The sequence below is a fragment of the Arachis ipaensis genome, chromosome B01 (assembly GCF_000816755.2).
Source record: "Arachis ipaensis cultivar K30076 chromosome B01, Araip1.1, whole genome shotgun sequence".
NCBI lineage: Eukaryota > Viridiplantae > Streptophyta > Magnoliopsida > Fabales > Fabaceae > Arachis > Arachis ipaensis.
The window spans coordinates 126,954,636-126,967,151 of record NC_029785.2 but is presented as its reverse complement, the minus strand read 5'-3'; the positions used below and the strand labels follow the sequence as shown (position 1 = coordinate 126,967,151).

General features: G+C 37.3%; 2 protein-coding genes across 2 annotated transcripts; one reads left to right on the top strand and one right to left on the bottom strand.

The window, feature by feature from the left end:
• On the top strand, positions 885–1,928 carry LOC107612843. The gene is made up of 2 exons (XM_016314602.1): positions 885–1,267; positions 1,382–1,928. The coding sequence occupies exons 1-2, from the start codon at positions 885–887 to the stop codon at positions 1,926–1,928; spliced, it is 930 nt and encodes a 309-aa protein (XP_016170088.1).
• On the bottom strand, positions 3,493–4,682 carry LOC110266887 (zinc finger BED domain-containing protein DAYSLEEPER-like). Its single transcript, XM_021111932.1, has 2 exons — positions 4,045–4,682; positions 3,493–3,932 (listed from the first exon to the last, which is right to left on the bottom strand). Exon 1 carries the CDS (start codon positions 4,680–4,682, stop codon positions 4,068–4,070), a length of 615 nt encoding a protein of 204 aa, XP_020967591.1. The 3' UTR covers positions 3,493–3,932; positions 4,045–4,067.

The window sequence follows — 12,516 nt, the reverse complement described above, 5'->3', positions numbered from 1 at the left end:
GGTGTTGGTGTTGGTGGTGGTGGTGGTGGTGGTGTTGGTGTTGGTAGTGGTGGTGGTGGAGGAGGTAATTGTGTTGGTAGTGGTGAGGGTATTTTTGTCCAAAAAAATTAAAAGGACGATTTTAATACAAAAAAAAAACGTTAAGGTTGATTTTAAATCCAAAATTACAATGGGGACGGTTTCGATTCGGACCCTCAACGTCAGGGATCAAAACAATACTTATCCCTTATTATTATTATTAATTTATTGTTATTGTTATCATTATTAGTAATAGTAAGAATTATTTCTTGTTATGGCTGGTGTAAACCCTGTTGTTGTTACGGATGGTGAATTTGTCATCGGCATGGAGTTTAGTTCTAGAGAAACTGTGATTGCAGAAATTAAAGATTATACCATTCGTCGGGGTGTGGATTATCGAGTGTGTGAATCTGAGCCAACCACATTTTATGCTAAGTGTGTACAATTTGGAACAAATTACGATTGGCTTATCATGGCTAGTCTTATTAAGAGAAAGTTTTGTTGGATCATAAGGCGGTACAATGGTAGTCACACATGCTCAGGACAACAATCTCTCAAGATCATGCCAAGATAAACTCAGACATGATTGCAGAGGTTATAAAGCCATTGGTTGAAGTTGATCCATCTTTAAAGGTGAAATCTGTGATTGTTGAAGTGCAATCGAAGTTCAATTATACGATAAGTTACCGCAAAGCATGGCTGGCTAAGCAAAAGGCAATTGTGAATATTTTTGGTGGTTTGGAAGCTTCTTATGAAGCTTTGCTGTCGTGGTTTGAAGTAATGGTACAAAAAGATCTATCAGCTGCAGTCGAGATCGAAACTGCACCAGCTTACCAAGGGGATGAGGTGGTCCAGGATATTAGGATATGACACGGGTGTTTTGGAGCTTTTATCCTTGCATTAGAGCATTTAGGAACTGCAAACCAATCGTCCAAATAGATGGCACACATCTGTATGGCAAATACAAAGGAGCTCTCTTAGTTGCAGTTTCTCAAGATGGCAATGGCAATATTATGCCTCTTGCATTTGCCGTTGTTGAGTGTGAGACTTCTGATGCACGACACTTCTTTCTTACTCATTTGCGCATACATGTGGTAACGCGGGATGGTATTGGGCTTATCTCTGATCGACACAACTCTATTACCTCAGCAATAGCACGTAGTAACGGATCATGGGAGCCTCCAAGAGCTATCCGCATGTTTTGTGTTAGGCACATAGCATCCAACTTCTTAAGGAATTTCAAGGCACCGTATTTACAGAAGTTTATTGTAAATATGGGTACGTAAATTATAGTGAAATACTAACGTTAGTGTTATGTGGTGATACTTATTTTTTTTCTTGTTTTTTTTACATGTTATTGTAGGACTGTGCGTGAATTTAATGTGCAGTATGCAAGATTACGTGAGCGTGGTGAGGCTTACACTAAGTGGCTCGATCGGATCCCACATCAGCAATATGCTTTGGCGTTCGATAATGGATATCGCTGGGGTTATATGACCACAAACCTAGTTGAGTGCATCAATGGGGTATTAAAGGGGGCGGGAAATCTTCCAATTACATCACTTGTCAAGGCAACTTTTTACAGGCTAAATGAATTGTTCACTAGGAAGAGGGCTGAGGCTGAGGCTCGACTGAATGCGGGACATGTATTCTCTGAATATGCAATCAACAAACTTCAATTAAATCAGCAGGCAGCGGGAAACATCCAAGTTAACTTGTTTGATAGGCAAAACGAGGTATTTGAGGTGCGCGAGATGCCCAGCAGTTTAGAGCATGCGGTGAATCTCCGTCAACGGCATTGTGATTGTGGTGAGTTTCAGACATATCGAATTCCTTGTTGTCATGTCTTTGCGTGTTGTGCGAACCAACGACTTGATTGGCAACAATATGTTCATGACGTGATAGTGTAGTGCAGGATCACCAACCAGAACGGAACTCAAACAGTTTGTCCATCTCATAATGTATCTAGAATGCTCAACTCTCCAATCTTTGTTCTTTGGTCCAGTCAGAACCACGTTGTGAGATTCTGCAAGACGAGTAGCTTCTCCAGGAACTAGGGGTGGCAATGGGTAGGGTAGGGTAGGGTAGGGTTTGAACCCAACCCTAACCCTACCCGCGGGTTGAAAAATACCCAACCCTAACCCTACCCGCGCTTAACCCGCGGGTATCCGACTCTACCCGCGGGTTGACAAAAAGAAACATTATAATGACACAAATATCTCATAAATAACACAAGTATCTCATACACAACATAACCATCAAATAACACAAGTTATCCCATGAGCATTCAAATAACACAAGTATTCAAACAATACAAATTATCCTACAAATAACACAAGTATGTCATACACAACATAACCATCAAATATTAAATTACACATAAAAGTATTTGTCTAAGTAAATAACATAAACATAAATAAATTATTTAATTTCATGTCTCCATAAGCTTTCTATTTGTTGCAACAACACCATCACTAGTCTATGACTTCAGATACATTATCATCATCATCATTTGCAGTTTGATAATCAGGTTTTCCACCTAAAAATCAAAGATAATAAATTTATTTATTAATCAATCTATATATAAATTTAACATTAGCATAAACAAATAGAAAAGTTAAAACATAAATAACCTCTTTGACGATATGCTGTCCACAACCAGTTTTGATTACACATAAGAGCTTCCACAGTATCTTCATGAAGACTACCACGATGAGGAGTAATTACTCGACTACTTGTGCTAAAAGAAGACTCAGAAGCAACAGTAGACACAGGGATAGCAAATATATCTCTCGCAATTCTTTGAAGTGTTGGAAATCTAGCCCCATTCACTTTCCACCAAGCTAAAATATCAAAGTCGGCACTCAAAAGGATGAACATCTTTCTCTATGTAATGATCAAATTCAGTCTTCACAAATGAACCCTTTTTCCCTCTTTTTTTGTCTAATATACAACTGGTAAGCAGCATCATCATCTTGCTCTGCATTCATCTGTAGTTCTTGTGTAGAATCCTCAAATGCATTGCTTGAATTAGACGAATTCTGTTGGTACTCATGAAGCAAGTCATAGCATATCTGTTTGATCCTCTCAATCTTACTTAAGCACTCATCTTGATTTTGACATAATATTGAGAATTTATACTCAAGCCTAGCAAGCTTATACCTAGGATCTAGAATGACAGTAATACCCATCATGCCATGAATTTCTTCCCAATACTTATCAAATTTTACCCTCATACTACATGCCATATTACTAATCAATGGATTTGGAGAAGCAGACTAATTTTTCAAGGCAACATTTATATCACATACTTTGTTAAAATAAATGTTGGCTGTTGGAACTTGAGTATCAGAAAATAATTGTGTCACATCATAAAACAACTTTAATTTACCACAAATTTCTTTAGCAAGGTCCCACTCCTCATTGCTTAGCAAACTTTTGTAATTAGGATCCTTTTGTCTTAATCGAGGAAACATATTTCGATATAACCATGCAGTCTCTAACATCACATAAGTGGAGTTCCATCTAGTTGGACAATCAAGAGCTAATTTTTTTGTAAATTGAACATTTGACTTACTACACCAACTCACAAAGGTTTCATGTCTTTTGGGGGTTGAAGTCCAATACACCATACTACCACTAATTTTTTCCACACTTTCCTTAACCAAATTTAGACCATCTTTCACAATTAGGTTTAAGATATGAGCACAACAACGCATATGCAACATAGAACCCCCAACAACAAATATTTTGAATCTAAGTGCCCCAACAACTCATCAACCATAGCATCATTAGTAGAGTAATTATCCAATGTAATAGTTGACAATTTTCTATCTATGTTGCACTCTAACAAAACTTTCATTAATGCATTCGAGAGCACTTCACTCGTATGAGGAGCGGGAACATAAGTAAAACTGAAAATCGTTCAAAAACATATTTCAATTATTATCTAAAAGATAAATTAATTTCAAGTAAAAAAATATTAAAAGTCATATCAATTACTAGAAGTATAATTTAGAAGATTACCTTAATACGCGCATTTGCAAAATTCATGAACTATCAATGTAGTGTGCCGTAACAACCATGTATCCTTTTTCTTGGTTGGAAGTCCACATGTCAGTTGTAACTGCTACTCGACTATCATTTCCATCCATTATCTTAGTCATGTTAAGCTTCTCCAACTCATACATTTCAAAAATGTCCTTCTTGATTGTGTTTCGACTAGGCACTTTAAAAGTTGGTTGCATTGATGCATATACTTCCTTCATTCCAACATGTTCCACAAAAGATAAAGGATACTCATGCATACATATGGCCTTGGCAATACACCTTCTTGTATAAGATGGATCAAATACAAAAGCATCTGCAGCACTCCTTGCATGTTTAGACAATGAATCAGCAATTGTTGATTGCCTAGAGTTTGCTAATTTGATCCTTTTACAATAGTGGAGCACATGATTCTTCAAATTTGTAGTTCCATTTCTTGGATTGGATCCAAGAATAGATTTGCAATGGTTGCATTTTGTCTTCCAGTCTTTTCCCTCTTGAAATCGACTAAAGTATTGCCAATAAACACTCTTCACACTCGATTTGTTGCTATTTTCAATCGAAGCGGACTCATCTGGAACAAAATTTGCAGTTACGGTAGAGTTTCTACACTCCATAGATTAAGGTGTGGAGCTCTGCTGTTCCTCAAGGATTAATGCAAAGTACTACTGTTTTTCTATTCAACTCAACTTATTCCGCTTCTAAGATATTCATTCGCACTTCAACCTGAATGTGATGAACGTGACAATCATCATCATTCCCTATGAACGCGTGCCTGACAACCACTTCCGTTCTACCTTCGATTGAATGATTATCTCTTGGATCTCTTAATCAAAATCTTCGTGGTGTAAGCTAGATTGATAGCGGCATTCATGAGAATCCGGAAAGTCTAAACCTTGTCTGTGGTATTCCGAGTAGGATTTTGGGATTGAATGACTGTGACGAGCTTCAAACTCGCGATTGCTGGGAGTAGTGACAGACGCAAAAGGAGGGTGAATCCTATTCCAGCATGATCGGGAACCTCAGATGATTAGCCATACAGTGACAGCGCATCGGACCATTTTCACAAGAGGAGGGGATATAACCATTGACAACGGTGATGCCCTTGCATAAAGCCAGCCATGAAAAGGAGTAAGACTGATTGGATGAAGGCAGCGGGAAAGCAGAGATTCAGAGGAACGAAAGTATCTCTGCACGCTTATCTGAAACTCTCACAAATGAATTACATAAGTGTTTCTATCCTTATTTTCTGTTTAATTAGTATTATTTTCGAAAACTCCATAATCAATTATTATCCGCCTGACTGAGATTTACAAGGTGACCATAGCTTGCTTCATACCAACAATCTCCGTGGGATCGACCCTTACTCACGTAAGGTTTATTACTTGGACGACCCAGTGCACTTGCTGGTTAGTTGCATTGAAGTTGTGACAATTTATGAATTGAGATCAGAGCACCAAGTTTTTGGAGCCATTACCAGAGATCACAATTTCGTGCACCAAGTTTTTGGCGTCGTTGCCGGGGATTGTTCGAGTTTGGACAACTGACAGTTCATCTTGTTGCTCAGATTAGGTAATTTTCTTTTTGTTTTCTTTTCAAAAAAAAATTTCAAAAATCTTTCAAAAAATTTTTCTCCTTTGTTTTCGAAAAATTTTAAAATAAAAATGTTTTCAAAAATATTTTTTTTCAGAATTTTTAAGAATGAATTCTAGTGTTTCATGAAGTATGTTGAAGCCTGGCTGGCTGTAAAGCCATGCCTAATTCCTTTGGATAGGGCATGTTAGGCGTGTCATGTCTGAGTTACATACTAAAGCTTGGCTGGCTATTAAGCCATGCCTGACCCTTTGATTGGAGCTTTAGACTAAAGAGCATAAGATTCCTGGAATTCATATTAAAAATTTTGGAGTTCTTATTTTTCTTTTTTAAAATAAATTTCGAAAAAATTAAAAAAAAAATACAAAAAAACCATAAAATCATAAAAATAAAAAATATTTTGTGTTTCTTGATTGAGTCTTGAGCCAGATTTTAAGTTTGGTGTCAATTGCATATTCATCCTGCATTTTTTCGAAAAATTCATGCATTCATAGTGTTCTTCATGATCTTCAAGTTGTTCTTGGTAAGTCTTCTTGTTTGATCTTTATGTTTTCATGTTTTGTACTTCTTATCTTTTCAAAATTGATTTTCAAATTTGTTTCAACTAACTAACTAACTTTTTGTTTGTTTCTTATCTTTTTCAAAACTACCTAACTAACTCTCTCTCTCTAATTTTCGAAAATATCTCCCTCTTTTTCAAAATTTCTTTTTTTAATTAACCAATTATTTTAATTTTTTATTTTAAAATTTTCAAAAATTACTAACCTTTTTCAAAAACTATTTTCGAAAATCACTAACTCTGTTTCAAAAAACTATTTTCAAAAATCCTCTCTTTCTCTGAGTTCAGATTTTCTCTTCTTCTTTTCTTCTACTCACACAGGGACCTCTATACTGTGGTAAAAAGGACCCCTATTATTATTATTTTTCTTTCCCTCTTTTTTATATGAGCAGGAGCAAGGACAAGAATATTCTTGTTGAAGCAGATCCAGAACCTGAAAGGACTCTGAAGAGGAAACTAAGAGAAGCTAAATTACAACTATCCATCGAGCACCTGTCAGGAATTTTCAAACAAAAAGAGGAGATGGCAGCCGAAAATAATAATAATGCAAGGAGGATGCTTGGTGACTTTACTGCACCTAATTCCAATTTACATGGAAGAAGCATCTCCATTCCTGCCATTGAAGCAAACAATTTTGAGCTTAAACCTCAATTAGTTTCTCTGATGCAGCAGAACTGCAAGTTTCATGGACTTCCATCTAAATGAGGACAACCTTGTGTTTACAACTCAAGGATCTCTCTCTGCATCCATGGAGAGGAAGCATAAAAAGCTTCTCTCAAAGCAGAGTCGTGTCAAACCCCCATATCCAAACTCTAAGTTTGGTGTTGGGAGGTCTTAACAAAGCTCTGCACATCTGTGAGGCTCCATGAAAGCCCACTGTCAAGTTATTGACATTAAAGAAGCGCTTGTTGGGGGGCAACCCAATGTTTATTTATCTAATTTTCATTGTTTTTCATATTTTATTAGGTTCATGACCATGTGGAGTCACAAAATAAATATAAAAATTGAAAACGGAATCAAAAACAGCAGAAGAAAAATCACACCCTGGAGGAAGACCTTACTGGCGTTTAAACGCCAGTAAGAAGCATGTTTTGGGCGTTCAACGCCAGAACAGAGCATGGTTCTGGCGCTGAACACCAGAAATGCACCCTGGAGAAGAGCTGGCGCTGAACCCAGAACAAGCATGGTTCTGGCGTTCAACGCCAGAAATAGGCAACAAATGGGCGTTCAACGCCCAGAACAAGCACCAATCTGGCACTGAACGCCCAGAGTTGTGTGCAAGGGCATTTTGCATGCCTAATTTGGTGCAAGATTGTAAATCATTGAATACCTCAGGATCTGTGGACCCCACAGGATCACCTCAGGATCTGTGGACCCACAGGATCCCCACCTACCTCAACTCACTTCTTCTCACCCCTCTTTCACACAATCCCATAAACACTCTTCCCCAAAACCCTTCACCAATCACCCCAATCTCTCTTCCCCATCACCTCTTCACCACTCACATCCATCCACTCTTCCCCATAAACCTACCTCATAAACTCCACCTACCTTCAAAATTCAAAAATCAATTTTTCACCCAAACCCACCCTAAATGGCCGAACTTACCCCCCTCCCTTCCCTACATATAACCCTCCATTCTTCATCATTTTCACATAACACAACCCTCTTTGCTCTCCATAGCCGAAACACACCTCCCCCCTCCTCTCCATATTTTCTTCTTCTTCTTCATCTATTCTTTCTTCTCTTGCTCGAGGGCGAGCAAAATTCTAAGTTTGGTGTGGTAAAAGCATAAGCTTTTTGTTTTTCCATTACTTAGTTTAATTATATTGATGTGGTGCCAATGCTTCTTGTTTTCTGAATGTATGCTTGAACAGTGCATATGTCTTTTAAAGTTGATGTTTACTGAATGTTAAATATGTTGGCTCTTGAAAGAATGATGATTAGGAGACATGTTATTTGATAATCTGAAAAATCATAAAAATTATTCTTGAAGCAAGAAAAAAAGCAAGCAGAAAAAGCCAAAGCTCTTAAAACCAAGAGGCAAGAGCAAAAAGCCAATAACCCTTAAAACCAAAAGGCAAGGGCAAATAAAAAGGATCCCAAGGCTTTGAGCATCAGTGGATAGGAGGGCCTAAAGGAATAAAATCCTGGTCTAAGCGGCTAAACCAAGCTGTCCCTAACCATGTGCATGTGGTGTGTAGGTGTCAAGTGAAAACTTGAGACTGAACGGTTAAAGTCAAGGTCCAAAGCAAAAAAAGAGTGTGCTTAAGAACCCTGGACACCTCTAATTGGGGACTTTAGCAAAGCTGAGTCACAATCTGAAAAGGTTCACCTAATTATGTGTCTGTGGCATTTATGTATCCGGTGGTAATACTGGAAAACAAAGTGCTTAGGGCCACGACCAAGACTCATAAAACAGCTGTGTTCAAGAATCATCATACTGAACTAGGAGAATCAATAACACTATCTGAACTTTGAGTTCCTATAGATGCCAATCATTCTGAACCTCAATGGATAAAGTGAGATGCCAAAACTATTCAAGAGGCAAAAAGCTACAAGTCCCGCTCATCTGATTGAAGCTATGTTTCATTGATAGTCTGGAATTTATGGTATATTCTCTTCTTTTTATCCTATTTGATTTTCAGTTTCTTGGGGACAAGCAACAATTTAAGTTTGGTGTTGTGATGAGCGGATAATTTATACGCTTTTTGACATTGTTTTTAGTATATTTTTAGTAGAATCTAGTTATTTTTAGGGATGTTTTCATTTATTTTTATGTTAAATTTACATTTCTGGACTTTACTATGAGTTTGTGTGTTTTTCTGTGATTTCAGGTATTTTCTGGCTGAAATTGAGGGACTTGAGCAAAAATCAGATTCAGAGGTTGAAGAAGGACTGTTGATGCTGTTGGATTCTGACCTCCCTGCACTCAAAATAGATTTTCTGGAGCTACAGAAGTCAAAATGGCGAATGCAAAGTACTACTATTTTTCTATTCAACTCAACTTATTCCGCTTCTAAGATATTCATTCGCACTTCAACCTGAATGTGATGAACGTGACAATCATCATCATTCCCCATAAACGCGTTCCTGACAACCACTTCCGTTCTACCTTCGATTGAATGATTATCTCTTGGATCTCTTAATCAGAATCTTCGTGGTGTAAGCTAGATTGATGGCGGCATTCATGAGAATCCGGAAAGTCTAAACCTTGTCTGTGGTATTTCGAGTAGGATTCTGGGATTGAATGACTGTGATGAGCTTCAAAATCACGATTGCTGGGCGTAGTGACAGACGCAAAAGGAGGGTGAATCCTATTCCAGCATGATCGGGAACCTCAGATGATTAGCCATGCAGTGACAGCGCATCGGACCATTTTCACAAGAGGAGGGGATGTAACCATTGACAACGGTGATGCCCTTGCATAAAGCCAGCCATGGAAAGGAGTAAGACTGATTGGATGAAGGCAGCGGGAAAGCAGAGATTCAGAGGAACGAAAGCATCTCTGCACGCTTATCTGAAACTCTCACCAATGAATTACATAAGTGTTTCTATCCTTATTTTCTGTTTAATTAGTATTATTTTCGAAAACTCCATAATCAATTATTATCCGCCTGACTGAGATTTACAAGGTGACCATAGCTTGCTTCATACCAACAATCTCCGTGGGATCGACCCTTACTCACGTAAGGTTTATTACTTGGTCGACCCAGTGCACTTGCTGGTTAGTTGCATCGAAGTTGTGACAATTTATGAATTGAGATTAGAGCACCAAGTTTTTAGAGCCATTACTAGAGATCACAATTTCGTGCACCAGTTAACATATGAAATAATTTTACCTGCACGCAAGCGAAAAACTACGATGCGATCGCACCGATGCTAGGAACAGTAACCGTTCCCAAGCCCATATACAAAGCAGTGCCAATGGGCCATCCACCTTCTTGCAATCATAACGTGATGTCCGACATAATGCCATATACAAATGTGCCAGGCAAGCGGATCCCCAGCTAAAGCCTCTAATGTCAGAAAAATTTCGAAGCAAAGGCAAGATTTTCCAGTGGATTGTCATTCCTGACTTGTCGCAAAATAAATTTGTGCCAAACAACAATAATAAGTGTATCTTGACGTACATTTGTCTACCAAGTGCGATATCCAACTGCATGTGCCGCTTTAGGGTGCGGAGCCATGCAAGCTTGACACCGCTTCCTTTATGATCAGCGGCAGTAGGTACAATACCAAATTGTGTCATGAATTCATTTTCGAGGCCATTAGTGCTGCTATCCGTAAACCCTAACACCGGCATACCATCTATTGGGAGTCCAAATATCATTGCAACATCCTCTAAGGTTATCGTGCATTCACCGTGTGGAAGATGAAACGTATGAGTCTCTGGATGCCATCGCTCGATTAAGGCATTTATAAGTGTATTGTGCAAAACAAGTCTCCCAATTTGAGATATGTGATAGAATCTACTATCTCGTAACTCGATCTCAACTCAGGGATCATATGAATCTTGGTTCAGATGTCTTAATTCTAAATTTCTTGAACTCTAAAACAAATAAAAAATTATAATTAACAATAGAAACAAAAAAAATAAACAAACATAAATAATAATAACAACAACAACAACAACAACAATAATATTAACAATAATGCTAACTACGATAATAACAACAACAATAATAACAAATATACAAACATAAAAATAATTACATATGGTGGACGTTCAAGGTATTTAACAATGTGATTTTCAGGACGCGTAATGTCACAAACCATCTTCTATTTGTATTCTTTCTGAAACAAAAAACTATTATATTATATAAACTATACCTAACATATATCCAATATTTCTCTAACATTAAATAAATAAATAAAAGCATATTTAATTAATTTTATATATAATATTTTCGGTTCTGTTTAAAATAAATAACATACCCCACTTTAATATTTATTCAACATAAATTTAATAAGGGCAAAATACCATAATAAGCCAACATCACTTCAAATTTACGTATATCAGCCAAAATAAAAATCGATTCAGCAATAAGCCAAATCATATTTTAATGTAATTCGAACCAGGCTAGTTCGAACTGCATTTAGAAATAAATCGAACCAGGCCAGTTCGAATTAGCAAGAAAGAGTTGATAGTAAATCGAACCAGGCTGGTTCGAACTAGCATTGCATGTAATTCGAACCAAGCCAGTTCGAATTATGGGTTAGTTAGGTCATCAAGTAATTCGAACCACACTGGTTCGAATTACACTTAAGCTGGGTTCTTAGTAATTCGAACCACCCTGGTTCGAATTACTAGTGATTGGGCTATATAAGGAGTTCGAATCAGCCTCATTCGAACCATTCTCACCTTCCCCTACCCCACCAAATCTCAGAAAAAACGACCCAGATTCTCTCCGACAAAGACCTGAACGGAATACTCTGCTGATGGGGGACGATCCGGCACGGTTATATCGCTTGGACGGAGTCGCCCATATAGCTGGGGTCATCAACGAGGAGGTTAGTACGGAACCATATGTTCATATGTATGTATTGTAGTAATATTAAGTATTTAAATTTCTATAAAAATATATTTTAGTACTATCTTATTCTAACTAAAATTGTGACCCTAATTAATACTAGATTCAACACTATTATTACTAACAATGAATTAATTAATCCAAATTAATTTTTTAAAACTAATCTAATTTATTTTTTATTTACAGTAATTAAAATAATTAAACTCACTAAAAATATTATTATTAAAAAATGTACTTACTTGGTGATGCTGATAGAAATATAGTTGAAAACAATAAATTTGAAGATGAAGTTCCAGTATGGGGGAAGTGGTTATTTTGAGTTATAGAAGAAAGAAGAAAGAATTGATGTGTGTGGTGTTTAGGAAAGTGAACCAAGATTTAAAAGTGAAAGGAAGAGAGAGAACGTGAGTATGAAGAGGGACCAAGGGGATAATGAGATTCATAGGTTGAGGGGGGCCATAGACACATGTCATGCATGCAGTCAATACAAGGGGGCGGGCGGGTTGTGGGTACATTACGAATGGGGCGGATTGCAAATCCGTTAGGACGGCGCCCCCAGTCTCCAGTATAACCCCCATTTTTCTCCATTTTAACAAAAAATACCAACTCTTTTCCAATTATAAAATAAAAAATTCTCCATAATCGTCATTGATTTTGGCCTACTTCGCTTTTTTTTATGCTTTTTCTGTTTTCATTTCAAGGTTCTAACTAAAATAAAAAATATAGATGCAAGAGATTAACGGTTTATTCGGGTGATTTTTTACG